The sequence below is a fragment of the Schistocerca gregaria genome, chromosome 2 (assembly GCF_023897955.1).
Source record: "Schistocerca gregaria isolate iqSchGreg1 chromosome 2, iqSchGreg1.2, whole genome shotgun sequence".
NCBI lineage: Eukaryota > Metazoa > Arthropoda > Insecta > Orthoptera > Acrididae > Schistocerca > Schistocerca gregaria.
In genome coordinates this window covers 507740269-507764724 of record NC_064921.1, presented here as the reverse complement: position 1 = coordinate 507764724, position 24456 = coordinate 507740269, and the positions used below count along the sequence as shown (strand labels likewise).

The 24456-nt window shown below is 37.9% G+C and overlaps 1 protein-coding gene across 2 annotated transcripts in view; it reads right to left on the bottom strand.

Moving 5' to 3' along the window:
* LOC126329050 (uncharacterized) overlaps positions 1-24456 on the bottom strand; it is a 207858-nt gene that overhangs the window by 136656 nt on the left and 46746 nt on the right. For both annotated transcript variants that reach the window (XM_049996093.1, XM_049996091.1), the window contains 2 exons: positions 22116-22256; positions 4547-4786 (listed from right to left, as the gene is read on the bottom strand). In XM_049996093.1, the coding sequence (XP_049852050.1) occupies positions 4547-4786; positions 22116-22256 (381 nt within the window). The remainder of the gene's footprint in view (positions 1-4546; positions 4787-22115; positions 22257-24456) is intronic.

The following is a 24456-nucleotide window of genomic DNA, read 5'->3' as shown; positions in this document are numbered from 1 at the left end:
GTTTCTTAAAGAGGTCTCTGCAAAATGATCTAGGACTGACACCAGATATAATTCTAATGACTCATTTCTGAATTTTGAAAATGTTATCTTTGTGAGAGGAGTTTCACCAAAAGAAGATTCCATAACTCATTAGTGAATAGAAGTAGGCCAAATAAACTAACTACTTCATTTTTTAAATATTTTAAGCTGTCTTCTGAGGAACTAAGAAAATCTAAGTTGTCTGCTAATGAAAGGTAAAAATAGTTGAAAGTGTCTGCAATTTGGAGGTATCTCTAATCAACTCATTATTTACATTTAACATAATTTCCTCATTTGCCTGATTTGTTTCTCCTGTTTACATTTCACTATGTTCAGTATAGTTTTTATCTTGTTATTAGAGGCATTTATTTTTTCTTGAAAATAAATAAATTTTGAGGTTCTGATTAATTTGTTTAGAATTTTACAATATAATTTGTAATGTGATTTAGCTCTGTAGTCATCATTTTCCCTTGACATTAAGTACGGTCTTCTTTTTGTTTTGCAAGATACTTTTATTCCATTTGTAATCCAGGGTTTTGAAACATTTAATCTATCTGCTTTGATTACTTTCTTAGGACAGCAGTTTTCAATCATATATCCTGGGTGAATTGTATACATCTTTCCAGACTGTATTCTTCAAACAGTTTTTTATACCTTCAATTCTTGTTTCATTTATTATTCATATAGTTTCCCACTTCCTGTTATTAGTTGCATCAGACCCCACTATATTAAATGGAAACAACTGGGCATCATGATCTGAAAGGCCATTAAATATTGGACTTATACAATGATTCGCTAGTGTAGTAGTATCTATGAAAATGTTATCAATAGCAGTGCTGCTGGTACCCATAACCCTGATTGGAAACTGTACTAAGAGAATGAGATTATAAGAAATGGTAAGAAAGTCTAGTATGAATCTTGAGTGACTATCCTCCAGAATATTTAAATTAGAGTCTCCACTAAGTATGAGTTCATTATTTTTAAAAGTTAAGAATTTTAATACTGCATCAAGATGTTTAGTGAATAGCTGGAAATTACCAGTTGGAGCCCTGTATATTGTGACTATAATTATTTGTATTTTGTGTGTTTCTACTTGTGCGGCACATGCTTCAAAATGCTGATCACTACAATATTTAAGAATGTCAATGTTTTTATAATTGTGACCCTTTCTAATGTAAGTGGCAACTCCTGCTTTTCCATCTCTTTTCTACAATACTTTGAAGCTAAGGTATACCCTTCCATATTAAGCATTTCAATTTCACTACCTAAATGATGTTCAGAAATACAAATAATATCAAAAGGATTTGTAGACTGTAGCTCATCTAAACAGATCTGAAATTCATCAATTTGGTTTTTTAAACCTCTGATATTTTGATGTAGTAAATTTACTGTTACTTTTTTTTGTCTTCACAAGTATTATGTTTAACATTTTCAGATACATCTTGTTTCAATATCGAATGTGTCAAATAGCTTTCCATCTATCCCACTACCCAGTGCAGTTTCTCTTTGTTATTATTTTCTAACATTTTACTTTACTTAATGTCTGTCCTTCCCTTTCCCTTCTTTCTTATGTTTGATTGTCGCCTTCTGATCTGCACATGAACTGACTTCCATGACACCCAGTATCAACAATCTTATCCATGCACAACACAAGGCTATGCGACCACACCACTTGTTGGTGCAGCATCTCATATCCCACATTCTTCCTGCTGATACAACTATTTCTGGGGCTTCAAATTGATCATGCTACCTCCCTTCACCCTCACAATTTTTACATGTTTTTCTATACTTTCCTGGGCCACACAAACTTTGTTATATCCCTCACATAAACATGCCCTTCCCCCTGTCCCACCTCCCCTTATTCAAACACGCACATATTGACATCTTCTAATAGAATTATACATGCTGCCGCTTTTCTTCACACGTATCCACCCACAGACCTGCATGTTTTCTAATGCAGAAGCAAGGCTTTTTCCCAAAGCAAAAATATTTCAGCACCCTTTTACATGTGCCTGTCTATGACTCAACGCCTCCTCTATATGGTGAGAACTGATCTAGCATTTCCATAATATTCATGCGTTCCCATTTCTCAATCATTAGGAACTGATAGGGCCTATATGCAAAACTAATACGTATGCTAGAGAGGCTAAAGGAAATGTTTAGACTGAGTACCCAGTGATGCAAATCATGGTTCCAGAGAGAGAAAGATAACTAAAGCCAATGTCTGGAACATTTTTATTTTAGTCTGTCGTCACACTCTAGGATGTTTTAATACGCATACTCACATGAGGCATAATTGTTAAGCTATAATCATAACCTTGAAAAATAGTTTACAATTTTTTTGTTTGCTGATACATGTCTGTGGTGCTGGTAAACATTAAGATCTTCATGACACAATACCACATCACACTGTTAGAAGAGCCAGAACAAAATGGCACAGATCACTGATACAGTGGAGTATCAGGCAGTAATTTGTTTTCTGTATCTGGAAGGGAAAAATGCTGCAATAATTCATGATGAATTTGTACAAGTATACAGCAACAATTCCCTACCACATGACACAACAGTTGGCAAGGTGGGCAGCGGGGTGGAGGGTGAAGGGTAGCGGGGGGCGAGGGGGGGGGGGGGCAGCAGATGCTTCCAGTGTGGTCAGGCAAGTTGACTGATCAAGAATAAAGAATCAGACCATCTCTATGTGAAGAACCAGTAACAGAATTGAAGTGGAGGGCCTTACACTTGAACACCAGTCCATCACAATTTAGGTAATAGTGAAAAAGGTGAAAATTAGTCACAGATAAGTTTTCCATTTCTTGAACATGACATATGTTGATACCATAGACCACCAAACCAAGGCAGAAGCTGAAATGTTGCAGCTGTCTCAGTCTAAACCAGGTGACTTCTTTAGCTGCATAATCCATCACATGTTAGTCACCTGCTTCAACAAACAATGCATCTAGCCTAATTTACTATAATCCACAACAGAATGCAGAGAGCACTGACTTTTTTTCTTAACACAGAAAATGGCTCGCATCTCGTGGTCGTGCGGTAGCGTTCTCGCTTCCCGCACCCGAGTTCCCGGGTTCGATTCCCAGCGGGGTCAGGGATTTTCTCTGCCTCGTGATGGCTGGGTGTTGTGTGATGTCCTTAGGTTAGTTAGGTTTAAGTAGTTCTAAGTTCTAGGGGACTGATGACCTAAGATGTTAAGTCCCATAGTGCTCAGAGCCATTTTTGAACACAGAAAATGTGTCATACTCAATTGTGTTTCTGAACATGTTCTGTTTCTGAACTTCTTTTATCAACTGTGATCTAATTTCTCTCATTTCAGATACTGTTCAGTAGATTTTTCTTTTTGTGCCTCATTTTTGTATACACTCATATAAGATTAGTAATTAACGTTCCCTTTAATATACATGATTTATTTTGAGAACCTGATATTAAAAAATGATTAAAGTTTAACTTTGTACAACATCTGTTTAGGATAGATTATGTATACATATATTACGTGCAAAACATGTTTCAAATGTCCAAGTCTAAATGCAGATACCTTAAGCATCATAACCTAGGAGTTATCTTATGAGGTGTATAATAACTCATCCACCAGAAAATTTGAAACATGTATAAATTACACCATGAAGTGGTCATTAACACGGCAGGTAAGCGCACAATGCCACAAACACATTATTAGCAATCATGAGACTGTGCAAGACTCAGTATCAGAAATCATGTACCACTGGGATTTTCATGGGCCACTATGTCAAGAGTGTACCACGAGTAGCTTGATTTCGGTAAGTCAACCACCACAAAAGTCCATCTTCCATGAGCAACAATGTGTTTATAATGGGGTTAGCCATTGATTCTCATGAATTGTAACAGAGAATAGATAAGTGACAATACAACAAATAATTCAAAAGTTCAGTCCTGAACAACAACTGTTGAGCACCCACACAATCCAGAATCATCACCTTATTATTGTGGTCAGCAGCCACCACCTTAAATGTGCATGTATGCCCACATTACATCACAAAAAATTATTGTATCTAGTGGTTACAGATTTTTAAAGCAACATATTAAAAAAGTTACATATAGGACTCAGAATTCTACAAAAGATCAAAGCACTGGAATTAAACCTGCTGTTGGTTCATTTAGATAAAATGTTGATTGATGCACAAACTGATGTAAATAAATGTCACAAAATATTGGTGTGCAGGGTATATTGTTGAATAAATGTTCTGATCACCGTGTAAACATTGCTAGAAATGTATCATGTGACAGTGCTGTGCTTCAAAAACAACAAAACTCTTGCTGTTGCAATATTCAGTGCTCTCCTTCTTGGGTATAAATCTGAGTGTTTTCCAAGCCTCTGGTAAGTACTTCCATTCTATTTGCTGTTAATACCAATTCAGCAGTGATGCATAGCATTATGTCCATTTTAAATACTCCTGTCAAAAACTGATTAACTATCTATGTTTGCAGGAGAACTAACCACCATACTTAGAATAAATGAAAAGTAAAATAAAATCATACATACGATCTCCTATATCATTAAAGTGACACTGAGGAAGAATAAAGTGGAAACTTCCAAATTCCATAGTATCTCTGTTCTGGTCTTTCAAGAAGTAGTCTACTTTCATTTGTTCTCCATAAAGATCATTTTCATGCCATATGCAGTCATAAAACAACATAAAGTTGTCATTTATACTAGCATTATGGATAAACTGTACGCAGGAAACATAATTCTTCCCCTCAATTTTGAATCTAAAGGCTGCTTCTGAAAAGAAACATATGATAAGGGATAGAACATAGGTCAAGCTGAGTTCATTCAAATGTATTTCTCTTATAAAATGTAAAGACTGTAATTATTGGTACTCAACTGTTCACACAATTAAAAAAGTACACAATCCTCAGCAGAGATTTATAATATAGTACTGTTATAATTTTAATTAATAATGTCGCTGAAAAAAAATCATATTTTATTTATTAACCATAAATTACTGTAATTTGGTTTACAATAGTTATTTTGTTTAAAATTTTACTAGGACTTCAAAAGTGGGAAGAGTGGCTGTACAATGTTTTACTTATATGAAGTTATTGCTCATAAAATAATCATTAAATGCTACATCAATTAATCATGATCTGTATTCAGAAATATATGGGTCAACTTCACTTCATATGTTGAGTTTACATTATAACTTATTGTAGATGTTAACAGAACAAAATATTAGTGTATGATGATATACTTTATGATAACTTATAATTATCAGTTTTATACAAGTGCATAAAGCATCAAGTGAGGCATTGGTCAATAATAAAGAAGTTAAAACTATGCTTAGGTGTTAATGAAGGGACTGATTCACTGATGAAACTAGCACAGAATTGTTGCAACAGAAAAATCATTCTTAAGAGCAAACCAAAACAAACATCAGTTGCAAATTTCAGTTTTTTAATTCATTTGGTGACTGGGTTCGGGCCATGACACATTTTCAAATCATCATAACATAGTCAAAAATGGTATTTCAAAATATGCAAAAACCATGTCAAAAATGTGCTTGGCTTTTGCATTTTCAGAAATATCATTTTTGACCATGTTATGGCAATTTGTAAATGGGTCCTGGGACCAAACTAGTCATTGAGTGAAAGTGAAATTCGCAACTTTGGACTGGTTTTTGTAGAACTGATGAACAGAAGTTGTTAACCAATAGCTGTTCCAGCATGCCACAAGTTCGAATAAATAAACATATCAGAAATTAAGAACAAAACAAATAATACTTTGTGTTGTCAGGTATTTAATATCTGAATAAAAATAATGAATTTTTGAAAATAAATACCAGGTGTTGTAATTGTGACATGAAGTCATGCAGGAAGAATGCAGCATTATTGCAAAATTAATATGAGTGCTGCAAAATCGCTGAATTGCTTGCTAAATGAAATGTCACTATAGTCAGATCTATGAACAATGGCTGTTTGCGCATGTCAAAGCACAGACGAGGACTGCATTGTTGACAATTCCAAGCAACAATTGTGGTAGGTGCATGTGCTTACTTTCTGCTTGAAAAAGCTATATATCCAACAAATTATGTCTCTCCCTTGCTTATGCGGAATGTATCACTTACCATCACTATCAGCAATGATAAGTCATAAAAAATTGAATAAAAATTCACTAAACAATTCACTACAATCATGTTTAATGCTTGCATTAGCTACAGCATTCGGAGCAAAGTGCTCAGAACACTCCTGAATGCTCACTGGCTGTCAGAGAATGCATGACGTAGTTGTGCAGAACATGCCTAAGCTCAACCGCCACCATTCGTGACACCAAATATAGTTAAAAACCATAATTTTGATTCAGTATAATGAGTTTGTGTATCTTACACAATTCATTTTATAAGTCTATACTACTGACGGCATTTTATATCAATGTAAAAATTGTTTTACAGTGTGTTGTTTAACTTTCTTGCTTTGTGTACCTTTCTGTGAGTTATAAAATCTACTCACCAAGTTATGGCAGAACACACACATAAAAGACTGTTGTGACTGGCAAACTTTCAGAGCCAGTGACTCCTCCTTCACACAGAAGGGTTGAAGGGGAACGAAGAAGGATGAATGAAAAGGACTGGAGAAGTCTAGGAGAAGGGGTAGATTTTGGGGAAGTGACCCAGAACTGTGGGTCAGGGGAGACTTAGCATACGGGGTGAGAAGGAAGAGACTTCTTGGTATGGAACAGGTGGCAGCTGTCAAAGTGGAAGTATTGCTGGTGGTTAGAAGGTTTGATATGGACAGAGATACTGATAAAGCCATCTTTGAGGTAGAGCTTAACATCTAGGAAGGTGGCTTGTTGGGTTCCGTAGGACCAAGTGAAGTGAATGGGGAAGAAGTAATTGAGATTCTGAAAGAAAGTGGATACGGTGCCCTCACCCTTGATCCAGATGGCAACTAGGGAGGAGGTAGTTGGTTTGGAATCTGTTGGGTGTCACCACGTCACCATGATCAACTACATCCTCAACCTGCTCCCAGTCCCTCGTCTCATGGCTCATGTTGCTGTAATAGACCTAGATGCAAGACCTGTCCCATACATCCTTGCAACACCACCTACACCAGTCTGGTCACAAACATCACCTATCCCATCAAAGGCAGGGCCACCTTTAAAACCAGTCATGTGATCTACAAGCTAATCTGTAATCACTGTGCCATATTCTATGTGGGCATAACAACCAAAAGCTGTCTGTCCATATGAATGGCCACCGACAAGCTGTGGCCAAGAAACAACTGGACCACCCTAGTGCTGAGCACACCACCCAATGCGACAATCTTAATTTCAATGACTGGTTCAAACTCTGTGCCATATGGATACTTCCCACCAACACCAGCTTTTCTGAGTTGTGCAGGTGAGAACTCTCCCTGCAATATATCCTACATTCCAGTAACCCTCCTGGCCTCAACCTTCATTAGTCATCACCCATCCACCCCCTTCCCTGTTCCCACTCCAGCACTACACAGCCCTCTATTCCACCAAAGCACCCAGTCTTTTTACTTCTCACCTTTCCTGCTATCTACCCCCCCCCCCCCCCTCCCCTCCCCACCTCACCACTGCCCATTGTCTATCCTCCTCCCTGCACCTAGCTGTTCTATCCTCTCTCCACCTCATCCCTGCATGCTCCCCGGCAGCACTTCACTGTCCCCCACCTCTACCCTGCTATCCCTCCCCCTCTTTGCCCCAGCCTCCTCCTCACCCCCAACCCGTTTCCTCTCCCATCATGCACTGCTGCTGCTGCTTGCAATGTGGCTTCAGCTGCCAGAGACAGCATTCGTGTATGTGAGTTGCATTTGTCAGTATCGGTGTGTGTGTGTGTGTGTGTGTGTGTGTGTGTGTGTGTGTGTGTGTGTGTGTGTGTGTTTGTGTCATCTATTTTTGAAAAAGGTGTTGTTGGCTAAAAGCTTATTTTGTGACTGTCTTTTTCTTGTACCTATCTGCAACTCAGCATCTCTGCTATATGGTGAGTAGCAACTATCCTTTTCCAGCCTGGGTTTTCCATTGATTGACTTTCATGGTATATCTTCAAATCTGTTGAATAGTCTCTTTCTCCTCCTTAAATGGTAAGTCACACTTTAGAGTAAGTGCTATGGTTTGTGCTGCATGTGCACAAACACATACAATGCTATACACTTCTTTGTGGGTGTTGCCAGGTGGACATGACATCAGGTCTGAATGGCAAGTGGAATTTGTAATTCCACATGCTCCCAGCCTCACTGCATGGGTCTGCTGCACCCATCCTGCACGCTGTCAGTGCAATTCCAAGCAACCTCTGCAGTACTGTGTGTGTAAACCAAATGTCACACATGCCCAAAATCATTTACCTCTACTCTCTCTATAGTACCTCATGTCAGAGGCACCATGTTCAGCAACTGATTGGTCCAGCAGTCTCTTGGTCACATTCTGGCTCTGGCTATTTGTACAGACAGACAGCCTGTAAGTTGTTGTAAAATGCAACACAGTGGTTGCAACTTACGTGGTAGATCACATGGCTGCTCACACAGGTGGCCCTGTCTTGATGGAATAGGAGCTGCCTGTGACAGGACTAGAGTAGGAATATTCCTCTTGTAACTCAGTACCACTCATGGTGGAACAACTGAACCACACTCTTTGATAGGGCTTCAGCACTCACAAAGGAGTGAGGTAAATGGAAATTGTGAGGGATATCTTGGAATACTGTTATCGCCAGTATCTAGTAAGATACATTTTGAAAGTAGATGCATTTTCTTTGTAAGAAAGAGTGAAAGTTAATGATAGTGTGTTCTGCTGAAGCTTTAAGGGCAGCTGAAAAGGCACTATGAATTTTGGCGAAATGTGGAAGGAAAATTATTTATTACAATGCCCAACTAGGAGGGGAGGAGGGCATGAAATGAAACTTCATGGTTTGAGTGGGTACATACTGTTATTTAAGTGATTATGAAATTAAGTCACATTTACAAAGAACCTAGAAGTATGAACCCACTTATAATTATGACGTTGCACCCCCTCTGGCCTGGCCACATGATCTTATCTGGTTGGGAAGGGAGTCATAAAGCTGTTCTATCCCCTTCTGACATAAGCTGCCTCACAGTATTCTTAACTGTTGTTGATATGGCATTAGAACAATGTTGATGTCTGAGGTGGTCCCACATATGTTCTGTCTGGGACAGATCTGGGGTTCTTGCTTGTCATAAGAGTGTCTTAACTTTACACTGACAGCTCATAGAGACATGTGTCACATGTCAGTAAGCGTTGTCCTTTTGCAAAATACTCCCACAATGCTGTTGCATAAGCCATAACATTAAAAGTAACACATGATGATGCAAGCCATCCATGATGTACTGATGTGCTGTCAGAGTTCATTCAGTTACTACCAGCTGTGACCTGTCATCATACTTGATAACTCCTCACACAATGATGCCTGCTGTAACAACACCGTGCCTCTCCAAAACATTGGAAGACTGAGAACTATCCTCAGGTCACTGCCATACTTTCTGATTATGGTTTTGCAGAACAGTCCAGAATCATGATTTATTGCTGAGCATAATCTAATACCATTCATCAGCAGTTCATGCTTCCTTGTCATACCACTGTAGTGTTTTGAGAATTTCTGCATAAATTCTAGAATCACTCGGCCTTCCACTATCACGAACACATGATCTTTTAGATGTGAGCAGGACAAAGGAACCCTATTGACTGTGTGTTACCTGCCTGTGTGCGCAGGTGTGAAATCAGTCGCGAGCAAAAGGTCGACGCAGCGGTTGAACTGCACTGACTTGTCGGGCGACCCATGGAAGTTGTAGTGAAAGCACACAGAAGAACCAAGGAACTTCTGTGTTATTCAGTGCTGTTTGTAATTGTGACTTTTGTTAGTGCCAAAAGAACAATTGAATTCTGAATTGAGAAAATAACTCATATCTTGGACTTGCTGGAGGCAAGAAATATTTTTATGATATGTTTGTGATAGAGACATGGTTGTAAAGCCAACTCTTTTCTAAATGGACTTAAATCTGTTTGTAATGTGTGACAATAAAAGTTACTTATGAGAAGTTAAATGTTTATGTGTGATGTGCGAATTTTGTTCTGACGAAGCTAAATATACCGATAGTTATTGAAACATGTTCTTCAAGTACCAAATTATTTCACAAGTGGTGAGAGAGTCTTTAAGGTTCCTGTAACTACCATCATTCTTCGGGGAAGAAGTTTATAGAGATTCCAAAAGCCAGCTATCCAGAGAAGAAAATCGCCTTTATACACCAAGTAAGTCAACTCATATAAGAGAAGTGCACATACACTTCACATACTCTTAGTCGTCAAAAATGTTAGAACATGGTGACCATGACAGGGCTTTAAAAATGGGAATTATAAGACCAAAAACGAGAAAGGTGTATGTTGCATATTTCCATAGCAGCCACACAAAATGCAATAAAGATTTTTCTCTGAAACTTTGCGACATGACCGAGTATTCAAAAGAGAAAAAATTTGAATTGAGAAATAGTGAAGAAGATTCCAGTGTGTTTCTTTAAGAAGATATACACTGAGATCACTCTGATTAAGAAGATATAGTGTAGGGAGTACACAGCTCTACATGCATCATTGAGACACAGACGTAAAAACCAACATCCAACGCTGCCAGCACCAGTTGCTGTTCACTGGTGATGACCTGTTTCCCCTTCCACTAACCGACGCCTATGTGGAAACCAACAACTGACGCCACTGGTGCCAGTTGTTGTTCACCGGTGCTGATTACACATCCGCTCATCAACGCAGCCCAGATTCTACTCCGGGTGAGTGTAAAACAGAACTTTATTGTTTTAATACAATGTGGTATAAAATGTTAAAATGTGAGTGAAATCTTATGGGACTTAACTGCTAAGGTCATCAGTCCCTAAGCTGGCACGCTAGTTAACCTAAATTATCCTAATGACAAACATGCACACCCATGCCCGAGGGAGGACTAGAACAACGTGGTATAAGCCTTTTAATGAACTTTATTAATGTAGTTATTATACTTAAAGTATAATGCTCACAAGGTCTAAAGCTTGTAAAATTATGGATTACGTTCAGCAAGCTGGAGAGAAATCAGAACCGGCCATGGCTATAAAAATTACTAAAGAAGGTCCTGACTGGTCTGAGTCAGTAAATCTAATTAAAGCTCAGAATCTTAAGACAGGCTCAGCACATTCTAGCTCAAATGCTCAGAGGGAATCTTTGAAGTTCCAGAGTCTTAAGTTAGACTCAGTAAATGCTCAATTAACTGAAGCTTTAAATGCTCAGAGTCTGCGGTTAAATTCTAAACTAGGTGCACAGAGTTCAACTTTAAGTAGAGAACCGGACCCAGTGAAGTCCCAATTGAATGTCCAAACAATGGATTTAGGATTGTTAAATGTTAAAGTCGACTCACAGAGCAAAGAATTTGGTAATCTATGCGAAGACATGGGCGCTTTAAAGACTGAATTTGACACCTTGAACAGTAAAGTAGAGGATTTGAAATTAGACTTAAACAAAGAATTAACCAATTCATTGGACATTCATGCAAATAAACTGTTCACTGACTTTAGTAAAAACAGAACTGTCAATTACAAAATTCAGCAAAAAAAATTAGAACTTGATGTTGAGGAAAAATGTAATAATGTAGAATCAGAAATCAATGAAAAATTAGGATCTTTCAAAAATGTGTGTAATGTTAAATTTAATGCTGTAAAGCAGGGACTGAGTACTTTAAAAGAACTTGTAGATAAGCAGAGCGAGTTAATTCTGTCATTCAATCGCAAATTACAGGTGTAAGTACACGAGTGGATAATGAAGAAAGAAGCTTTAAAGAGAAAATAGCAAACCCTGATATCATAAATGTAAGTAGTATGGAAGAACAATTTGAAGGGCTCATAGATTGAAAAGTCACAGAGAAAATAACATCTGGAAATATGTTGCCTATGGCTTCGCCTGAACTTACTGATACCAGGAAGGACATAGACAAACTCTGGAGAGAATTCAAACTTATACAGGAGGAAGTAGAAAAATGAGTAACTCTAGAGAAAACAAACTTATACAGGAGGAAGTAGAAAAACGAGTAACTTCACCTAATGTGGTGTTAACTAGTGAAGTGGTGAATGATTTGCAGTTAGGAGACTTTCAAAAGAAGTTTAAAGAGAAGTACTGGTCTGCACTTGCTCAAGTGAAGTTAATATCAGATCTGTGAGATCCAAGCGGAGTCATCTAATCCCCCTCCCCCAGGGATGTTAACATTCTGAGTTAACGGGCGGAGTGACAACCGTCGGATCCCGAGGTGTTTTTGGTGTTACTTCCAATATAGTTTTCCTGCACTGAATTCCTTTAAAATATTAAACTACTCTGTAGTCTATTCTAAAATCTTAAACTATCCTGTAACCTTTACTGTACTCTATTCTAAAATCTTAAACTATCCTATACTCTTTACTTGGTAAACTGGATATGACAAAAAAACAAATACCGATTTAGATTAAATAAATGAAATAAGAATATTATGTGACGAACTGAACAAATGTTATACTGTAGTGTATAATTCTCTACTTTGTATAGAATTTTTTATACCTTTTATGAGATGTGATCTAGATGGGAGGGTTTGTATAAAGTTTGAAAGGGGTGACTAATATACATGAAAGGTTCATTTACACAAAAAGATAAAACATGGCTAACACAAAACACACATCACACCTTTCAGACAACCCTCACAAACAAGCGTCCCTGATTCTTCACCATTTGCCGTTTCCATAAGGTTGTTAAGATTTCCTTCAGGGACCTCAAGGGTGAAGGTGTGAATGCCCATTCTGTAGTAGATGATTTAACAGCAAAGCTCCTTGGGTGTCTGTACCTGCGAGGTAGGGACCCTAGGGAAGTGGGGTGGGAAGGGTTTCCTGTCTTTGGGGCTGTCTTCTTTCTCTTCTTCGATCTTAGCAATCATATCTATTTCTTTTTTTTTTTTTTTTTCCTTTCTTACTTCTCATTTGAGGACCTATCTATTTTTTCCCTCTTTCCATATTCAGTAACTTCTATTGCTGAAGTCTGTAGCACCACATTTCAAAAGCTTCTATTCCCTTCTTGTCCAAACTATTTATCATCCATGTTTCACTTTCATACATGGCTACGCTCTGTACAAATACTTTCATAAACAACTTCCTGACACTTAAATCTATACTTGATGTTAACAAATTTCTCTTTTTCAGAAACGCTTTCCTTGCCATTGCCAGTCTACATTTTACATCCTCTCTACTTCGACCATCATCAGTTATTTTGCTCCACAAATAGCAAAACTCATTTACTACTTTAAGCGTCTCATTTGCTAATCTAATTCCCTCAGCATCACCCCACTTAATTTGACTACATTCCATTATCCTCAATTTGCTTTAGTTTATGTTCATCATATATCCTCCTTTCAAGACACTCTCCATTCCATTCAGCTGCTCCTCCAGGTCCCTTGCTGTCTCTGACAGAATTACAATGTCATCGGCGAATCTCAAAGCTTTTATTTCTTCTCCAGGGATTTTAATTCCTACTGGAATTTTTTCTTGTGTTTCCTTTACTGCTTGCTCAATATATAGACTGAATAACATCAGGGACATTTTATCTACTGAATAGTGTATACAGACATGGTATCTACTGGAAGTATAGGAGTTGATAAGTAGAGGAGGACTCTAGGGATTAGACAAAGTATTAAAAAGTATATGCGGAGTGTAGAGAAGATTTGTAACTTTACCGGAAAGTACTTATTTATAGTATACATAGAAACATAAACTGGGGAAATAAACCATGAGGCCTACTCAGACAGGATAAAGGGGCATACCTAGCATTTGCTAAGTATATGAGGCAGGCGTAGCTACTTGGAGACAGGATTACCCTTGGCCTGAAAAAATAAGAATGTTTTATAAAGGGGCATACCTACTGGAATAGAAAGAGGAAGTGCTCTCATAAGGTCAACCCACAAGCACGGTATTGGTACTGATCCTAGGGGAAAGGGGCAGTATCATGATGAAAGTCACAAAATTTTGTAGGGATTATTCTGGAAAATTTGAATTCTAGGCACAACGAGCATTATTACGTTTTATGTAAGTTCACGGGTGTCAAAAAGCACACTTTCATTTTGCCCAGAGTTCATCCAAACTACAACTGATAATGAAGCTAGTACATACTACAGAAAAGGTAGTACAAAGGATAGAAATAATAGAATACTCAATTGTCATGAACACCTGAAGTTTACGATTGGAAATAAGGAAAGAGTCCTCACAATTCTTAAATATTATAAAAGATGACTAAAATTAAAAAAAAAATTTCAGGTCTTGATATCAAGGTGAAATAAGAACAGAATAAAGGAATGCTCAGCTAAAGATCATTCTAGAGAAAAAAAAAGATTGTTGTTGAAGTGAAAGATGCATGTAGAAACATTTATGAGGAGTATATTGCTATGATATGGGAGGGGGGGGGGGGAGGGGGAAGGGGATATGTAGTGTTTCAGTGTTTCGAGATTCTAGAAGCACTCAGCTTTCCACCATCTTGAACATACAATATTTTAGATGTGAGTGGGAGAACGATACCCTATCTACTGTGCATCACCTGTCTGTGTGTGCAGGTGCGAAATCAGTTGCGAGCAAAAGGTCGACACAGCGGCTGAACAGCACCGACTTGTTGGGCGATCCATGGAAGTCGTAGCGAAAACACACAGAAGAACCAAGAAACTTCTGTGTCATTCAGTGCTGTTTGTAATTGTGACTCTTGTTGGTGACAAAAGAACAATTGAGATTCTGAATTGTGAAAATAACTCTTATCTTCGACTTGCTGGAGGCAAGACATATTTTTATGAAATGTTTATAGTAGAGACATGGTTGTAAATCCAACTCTTTTCTAAATGGACTTAAATCTGTTTCTAATGCGAGACGTACAAGTTACTTATGAGAAGTTAAATGTTTATGTGCGAAGTGTTCTTATGAAGCTCAAATATACCAATAGTTATTGAAAAGTATTCTTCGAGTATCGATTTATTTCACAAGTGGTGAGAGAGTCTTGAAGGTTCCTGTAACTAGCGTCTTTCTTCAGAGAAGAACTTAAGAGGGATTCCAGAAGCTAGCTATCCAGAGAAGAAGATCAGCTATATACACCAAGTAAGTCGACTCGTATAAGAGAAGTGAGAAGTTTGCACGTTTGCTTCACACACTCTTAGTTGTCAAAAATGTGAGACCATCACTCCAAAAGCAGCTATTTTTGTTGTGGTGTCAACAGCAGCCTACACATGGGATGGTAATTCCACAGTCCAGTTGCTACTAGTCTTTAACCAATGGAACATGTTACAATGAATTTTGCAGGGAGACCATTACTTGTTCTCCTTTGTGCTGATCAGACATAGTTGATGAGAATAATGATGACAGGTGTGCCTGCACAAGGCAATGTGTCACAGTGGTTAGATCACTGGACTCACATTTGGGGGACATTACTTCAAATCCCCATCTGTCCATCCGAATTCAGGTTACCCCTGATTTCCCTAAATTGCCTCAGCAAGTGCTTGGATGGTTCCTATGAAAGGGCACAGCTGACGTTTCTTTGTCTTTGAAACATTCTGAACTTGTTCTCCACCTTTAATGACTTTGATGTTGACAGAACATTAAACACTAATCTTCCTTCCTTTCTTTCTTTAGAGTATGCTTGCCCTGATGTTGCCACGCTGACCAACATCAGACAGCTGTCACAGCCAAATGCACCACAAATCTGGAAACTACACAATTCAATAGTCCAGTCAAACAGAGACCAACACTGAGGCCCCTCTCAAACTATGTCAGGTGCTGCAAACAGCTCAAATGCACAGACATCTTCTCCGCGTCCTTCATAGTGATCACTCAGCATCTGATGCTGTTTTCATATCTTACACACCCCACCAAGCCTAGTAACAACACTAACCATGAACAGCACTAATACATTGTGGGGCCCATGCTACCTCCCACAGAGAACTGCAACACTAAACATTTAAGTTCTGAAGTTACATTAACATCTGTACATGTCCTCTGGGTTCCTCACATTTTTGACAGATAATGTAATATGAGAACTATCATATCAGAATTAACAAAATAATAATTGAAGAATATGAAGGAATAGTATGTAATTTTTAATGTTAGGGTTTTGTTAGGTACCTTGTCAGTGGTTAATCATAAGGTATAAGAATGTGGGGTTGTATTAAGTAAAAGTAAAATGATATAAATATGTCAACTCATTAAAAGTAATATATACTATGCACCACAGAAACTGGTAAAACTGAGTAAACAACGTAAAATCCTTATGTATGCTGTCACACAAACAAGTTAACACACTTGGTAATTTGCAAAATAGCCAGATTAGTACTCATTAAAAAAAAGAAAAGCCTCAATATGCTCTGTCCACATTTTCATTTTAATGGTTGCTCAAGTTAAAAATGAACTTCTCACAAAAAAGAATTGGATAAATATGCTAAGAAACATCAGATTGAAGCAAGGACATGGCAGAATGAGAGATCACCAGATAGATCAAGACAATAAAATGAATATAATGTAAAGTAGTAAATATTTATTATGGCATGATTTTGGACTAATTTTCTTTCATTGAAATTACTAGAATGTACCCTCTTTCAGAATAATAGTACACCATGAACATAATCTTCCTTGTAATTTGGGTATTTTTGTACTCTCTATGTGTATCTTATAAAGTATTTAAGACTTATTGGTATAAAATCATATGGGAAACTGAACTTAAAGAACATAGATTGACATTAATATTGAATTAATATAGTAGGCATTAAATGACGTGAAAAGATTAATTAATTGCATTTCAAAGGTAATTTTTTATATAATATGAACAACTATCGAGCAACAGAAAATAATTAGCATGGTTTATATATATTTACAGATGGAGAATTCTCTTTATTTTTTCCGTGTCATTGAGGAAATAGACACTGAATTGTGGTAGCAAAAGGGACTCAATCCAAGGACGTGTAAATGCTGGGGACAATCTTAGAAATGGACTCAGAGAAGGAAACTAAACTAAGTATAGTTAGTGACAAGGATAGTAGAAATGGTGAATTAATGAAAACAGTGGAAAAAAGTGGCTTCATATAAAATGACAGTGTAAAATTGTTCCCAAGTTTTCGACAATTTAAAAAAAATTGCAGAAGTCCTCAAATGTTCAACAAACAGATTATATGTATGCATCAAATTGCAATTGATAATTCTGCACTTTTGAACATTTTTTAAAATTTTATTTTGCATGACCATGATTAGCTTGCCATATCTTGCAACATCTAATATGTAAATATATGATATATGTAACTGTCAGTGGTAACCTGGTCAAAATTTCTGTATATTTAATATTTTGTGACAACCTGTGGTTCGTTATGATTTAACTGAACTAAATATTTATTGTGATTTTTTTTAAAAAATGGATTATTCAGCTAGCTATTTACAATGTCTATCTATATAATCCTATGAGTGGTAATGAGATGCAGCAAGCTGAAATAACTCCATCTTGCTACAGTTCTGCTCCTTAAATACATAATTTTTTGTCCATTACAAATGCAATTCATACACCACATGTACATATAACAGCAAAATTGTTACTTATGCAGCTGTGAGAGCGTATGTTGGAGTGTATTAATTGTGTACTTTTACTGGAAAAAGAGCCACAGTTGGAAAGCTAGTCAATACCATTTACTGTTAAATGTATTTACACTTCACACAAAAGTCTGCTAAAGGTGAGTGGTTGCTTTTCCCTTATTTTATGTATTGTTCCATCCAAGAATTTCCATTGTTGTTATTCAGTATTTCATAAGTTATTCATTGTCAACATTTTCATTTTCCAGGCTCCTCCAAACTTCAAATGTTGTCACCTCAAAATTCTACTGTAATAGCTTTTAGCTGCAATTACTCTGATTCCAAATATGAATACTTTCACTAAAATAATTTATTAATTAATAAAATATTCAAATTATAGAAATTACCTTTCTAAACTATTCTTTAAAGGCTTTGTAAATCCCAATACATGTTACAACTACCACATCATGGTAAACAACATCTATATGTGATTAAATAGATTTATCTGTGTAATAACTGATAATACTCTTCTGGGATATGCAGCTGGATAATGTAGTCATCTTGACTCAGTATTTCAATGGACCAACAGGCCTCTATCTTCATATGAGTATGCTGATGCATAATCTTGCCGGAACTGTGTTTTATGAGAATTAGCAGCAAGACTGTGCATCAGCACACTCACCTAAAGATGTTGGCCAGTTTGTCTGTTGAAATATTGTATCAAGATGACTACATTATCCAGCTGCATACCCAGTGCCTATAACTTTCCCAGTTTCAGATTCTACAGCTAATAGCTAATCAAGATAAATTCCCTCTCTAGATTGTGTTTGTATGTTTTACTTTTGCTGTCTTTTCTGTTAATATCCAAATGTAACAGCTCTGTATTTTCATATTTTTTAATATTTATACCACAATGGGACTTGAGGCAAGTAAGGCTAGCAACCTGCTTCCCTGATATTTTAAATATGATGCTGGCAACAATCAGAGCAAAATGCCTCGAACCTTTGGAGGTGATGGAGTCCCACGTCTAACTGACAAACCAGGAACTCCTGACATATGACGTGGCAAACAAATGGTAATGAGATGGGGAGCTATTAATATCAATGGGGGCTACCGTGGGAAGAAGGTAGAGCTGGCAGAGGCTGCAAGTAAGATGGGGCTGGATGTTTTAGCTGTTAGTGACATTTAGGTAAGGGGTGAGAAAGAAGAGGAAGTGGGAGAATACAAGGTCTACCTGTCAGGAGTCAAAGCAGGAATAGTACAATGGGGTGTAGGGCTTTACATCAGGAAAGAAATGGAACCCAGTGTAGTTGCAGTAAGGTATGTAAACGAACGACTGTTGTGGATAGATTTGACAGTGTCTAGCAAGAAAATTAGGATTGTGTCAGTATATTCGCATTGTCAAGGGACAGATCAAGATAAGATGGATAGATTTTATGAGGCACTCAGTGATGTAGTTGTTAGAGTAAAGGACAAGGACAGTGTTCTGCTCATGGGTGATTTTAATGCCAGGATTGGAAATTGAACAGAAGGGTATGAAAAGGTTATGGGTAAATTTGGTGAGGATATGGAGGCCAACAGGAATGGGAAACAACTCTTGGATTTCTGTGCCAGTATGGGCTTAGTAATCACAAACTCCTTTTTTAAACATAAGAACATTCACCGGTATACTTGGGAAGGCAGGGGAACCAGATCTGTCATTGACTAAATAATAACACATCAGGAATTCAGGAAGGCTGTGAGGGACACATGTGTATTCAGGGGATTCTTTGATGACACTGATCATTATTTAATCTGCAGTGAGATTGGAATTGTGAGGCCCAAAGTGCAGGAGGTCAGGTCCATATGTAGGAGGATAAGAGTGGAGAAACTTCAGGATAAGGAAATCAGGCACAAGTACATAACAACAATCTCAGAAAGGTACCAGTTAGTTGAATGTAGCCAATTACAGTCATTGGAAAAGGAATGGACAAGGTACAGGGACACAGTACTAGAAGTGGCTAAAGAATGTCTTGGAACAGTAGTGTGTAAAAGTAAGATGAAGCAAACAGCTTGGTGGAATGACACAGTCATGGCAGCCTGTAAAAGGAAAAGAAGGTGTATCAAAAATGGCTACATACTAGAACTCAGGTAGACAGAGAAAGTTATGTTGAAGAAAGAAACAAAGCCAAACAGATAATTGCAGCATCCAAGAAGAAATCTTGGGAAGACTTTGGAAACAGATTGGAGACTATGGGTCAAGCTGCTGGAAAACCATTCTGGAGTGTAATTAGCAGTCTTTGTAAGGGAGGTAAGAAGGAAATGACAAGTATTTTGGACAGGTCAGGAAAACTGCTGGTGAATCCTGTGGATGCCTTGGGCAGATGGAGGGAATATTTTGAAGAGTTGCTAAATGTAGGTGAAAATATGATCAGCAATGTTTCAGATTTCAAGGTAGAATGGGATAGGAATGATGATGGAAATAGTATCACATTTGAGGAAGTGGAGAAAATGGTCAATAGATTGCAGTGCAATAAAGCAGCTAGTGTGGACGAAAATAAGTCGGAACTCATCAAATACAGTGGAACATCAGGTCTTAAATGGCTACACAGGATAATTGAAATGGCATGTGAGTTGGGACCGGTTCCATCAGACTTGACAAAAGCAGTAATCACACCATCATGGAAACAGAAAAGATTGTAACAACTACAGAGGTATCTCTTTAATCAGCGTTGTGGGTAAAATCTTCTCAGGTATTGTTGAAAGGAAAGTGCGAGTATTAGTTGAGGACCAATTGGATGAAAATCAGTGTGGGTTTAGGCCTCTTAGAGGCTGTCAGGACCAGATCTTTAGTTTATGGCAAATAATGGAGAAGTGTTATGAGTGGAACAGGGAACTGTATCTGTGCTTTATAGATCTAGAAAAGGCATATGACCGGTTTCCTAGGAGGAAGTTATTGTCTGTTCTACGAGATTATGGAATAGGAGGCAAACTTTTGCAAGCAGTTAAAGGTCTTTACATGGATAGTCAGGTGGCAGATAGAGTTGACGGTAAATTGAGTTCATGGTTCAGAGTAGTTTCAGGGGTAAGACAAGGCTGCAACCTGTCTCCACTGTTGTTCATATTATTTATGGATCATATGTTGAAAAGAATAGACTGGCTGGGTGAGATCAAGATATGTGAACACAAAATAAGCAGTCTTGCATATGCGGATGACTTAGTTGTGATGGCAGATTCGATTGAAAGTTTGCAAAGTAATATTTCAGAGCTAGATCAGAAATGTAAGGACTATGGTATGAAGATTAGCATCTCCAAAACGAAAGTAATGTCAGTGGGAAAGAAATATAAACGGATTGAGTGCCAAATAGGAGGAACAAAGTTAGAACAGGTGGACAGTTTCAAGTACTTAGGATGCATATTCTCACAGGATGGCAACATAGTGAAAGAACTGGAAGCGAGGTGTAGCAAATCTAATGCAGTGAGCACTCAGCTACGATCTACTCTCTTCTGCAAGAAGGAAGTCAGTACCAAGACTAAGTTATCTGTGCACCGTTCAATCTTTCGCCCAACTTTGTTGTATGGGAGCGAAAGCTGGGTGGATTCAGGTTACCTTCTCAACAAGGTTGAGGTTACGGATATGAAAGTAGCTAGGATGATTGCAGGTACTAACAGATGGGAACAATGGCAGGAGGGTATCCACAATGAAAAAATCAAAGAAAAACTGGGAATGAACTCTAGATGTAGCAGTCAGGATGAACAGGCTTAGATGGTGGGGTCATGTTACATGCATGAGAGAAGCAAGGTTACCCAAGAGACTCATGGGTTCAGCAGTAGAGGGTAGGAGGAGTTGGGGCAGACCAAGGAGAAGGTATCTGGATTTGGTTAAGAATGATTTTGAAGTAATAGGTTTAACATCAGAAGAGGCACCAATGTTAGCACTGAATAGGGGATCATGGAGGAATTTTATAAGGGGGCTATGCCCCAGACTGAACACTGAAAGGCATAATCAGTCTTAAATGATGATGATGATGATGATCATATACCACACTCATCTGCACAACTTGTTGCGCAAAAACCCACAATCAGTGGTGGGCAAGTATTCAAACAGTTCTGACACTATGTTATTTGTTTTAATCAGTCTGCAGTAAGTATTTTGTAAATATGGTTTTAAGTCATGACTGAACACTCAAGATTCATGTTTCTTATGTTAATCTTTCCCACAACTGAATTTGTGTGACCACTCATAATCAAGTTTGTTCCACAAAATTGATGTTAATATATTACAATAAAGATGATCATTGGAACCAAGTTTTGTGTCAATAAATGGGAAAAGAATGAAAATGTAAATTCTACAGTGTCATTTACATTTATTCAATAACTGTTCACCACATCAAATAATCACAGAATGGGGAGACAAAAATAAATTCTTTTGACTTTTGAGGCATCAAAAAGGTGAGTAGCACTTCAGACCCTAATAATAAAAGAATATTAATTTAATGTCATGGTTATGCCCTACATGAGATTGCACAAACCTGTCCAACTTCCTGAGTTTATTGTAGCATTAAGGCCTGTCCGTTGATAAGCACCATTATTGTAGCAGTATGTTTTTAGCTTGAAATGTCTTCCATCAAAGGGTGGACTGTTCCATGAAGGAAAACTCATATCCCAGCATGCTGCAAAAAGCATTAGTTGAGCTGATTTTCAGTTCTGCAATTACATTTTATAGAAGGAAATATAGTTTTCATTAATTTAGAACATAATAATGATTGCACTCACATAAACTTTTAAGTGTTGTGTTGTGATGCAGGCACACACACACACACACACACACACACACACACACACACACACACACACACACACACACTGAAGAGCCAAAAAAATATCGTGTAGGGCCCCCGTGAGCATGCAGAAGTGCTGCAACACGACGTAGCATGGACTAAACTAATGTCTGATGTAGTGCTGGAGGGAATTCACACCATGAATCCTGCAGGGCTGTCCATAAATTCATAAGAGTATGATGGGGTGCAGATCTACTCTGAACACCACATTATGAGGCATCCCAGATATGCTCAATAATGTTCAAGTGTGTGGAGTTTAGTGGCCAGTGTGTAACGCCAGAAATGCATATCCTCCTATTTCCATTTGCTGCACTATAAATCTTTTTCCTTATTTTGTTACCTGAAGATAGGACATTTCTTTGTCTTTATATATTGTAATTGTTTTACTGTTTGTATGTTGGTTTGTTTTGTGAGTATTAGTTGTATTTATACACTGGGTCTGGCCTAGGGAAAACTATGCTATCGAACGAATACATCAATAGGTCATGTGGAGAACCAAAGTGTTTAGGATCTTTGGCAGTGTTAACTCTGTCACCTGTCACGTGGAGCGTGGGCAAAGGGGGGGTGGGGGGGGGGGGCTGGCTGGAGTAGTGCACTAGAGCAGGTGTGTTGTGTGACGCTCCCGCGAGTTGCCGCGCTTTCGGGGTTTGGCAGCATGTAATTGTGCTCGACATTGTCCCAATTGCATTACCAAGCAGGGTCCCTTCCTTTTCCGAAATGAACTCGAGTGTCGTTGAAATTCAAACGCCAGCATTAAAGTAATATCATTCCATTTCACTGCTTTAATTTCAAAGTTCAGTTAAAGTATTCATAGCTGTCTACAATATTTAGATTACACAAGCACAAATTATGAGTGCGAGTTTTGTTACCATGTTTTAGCTTACCTCTGACTACAGCTCAGCTTGGTACGTACTAAATTTTACTATTGTCAATTGTTCAGAATCATTTAATTCAAGTTCAAAGTTAAATCTCTTATTTCTAAATTGCGTAGATTCAAGTAGCTTTTGAAATTATTGTGGAGGTAGCCCAAGACTAACCATATTTGACTGAATTTTGATGTTCTTCAGAAACGAAGCTCACTATTAATTACAGTCACTAAATTAACTTTCAATTTTCCAGTTTTATTAATTCTTTTGCTAAATTAAGTCAGAGTGTAGCGAAATTTATTACTTCTGACAAACTTTCAGTTTTCACACTAAACATGTCAACCTTCAGTTGCCACACTTCTAGTGCCAATTATATGTGCAATAACCTGTCTTTCTCAGTTACTATAGTAATTGTCCATAGGACTGGCGACCGTAATTTTCCCCAAATCTCAAATATCTAATTACCACTAGTTAATTGTTAACGTAACGGCCGCACATTTACTTTCTTTATTAACTTTACCTCTTTTCAAAATTAATTTCCACCAGTTTCATTTGCATTTTTCCATTCATTTAGATGTAACCCTTTCCTCCCTCTTTACCGACAGATTAACTTCGGTGATGATTGCTTTTCCCAAATTTCCATTAGGTACACGCGGTTTAATTTTTCACTGTCATTAAGGTCGATAAGTGAGAGGGAGGTTACAATTGGAAGTGTTTAAACTCAGAAGAGTGTTTTTGAAGCCACTCTGTAGCAAATTTGGATGTGTGGGGTGTCGCATTGTCCTGCTGGAATTGCCCAAGTCCATCCTAATGCACAAAGGATATGAATGGATGCAGGTGATCAGACAGGATTCTTACGTATGTGTCACCTGTTAGAGTCATATCTAGATGTATCAGGGGCGCCATATCACTCCAACTGCACACGCCCCTCACCATTACAGAGCCTCAACCTGCTTGAACAGTTCCCTGCTGACATGCAGGGTCCATGGATTCATGAGGTTGTCTCAATACCCATACACATTCGTCCACTTGATGCAATTTTAAATGAGACTCATCCAACCAGGCAACATGTTTCCAGTCATCAACAGTCCACTGTCAGTATTGATGGGCCCAGACAAGTCATAAAGCTCTGTGTCATGCAGTCATCAAGAGCACATGAGAGGGCC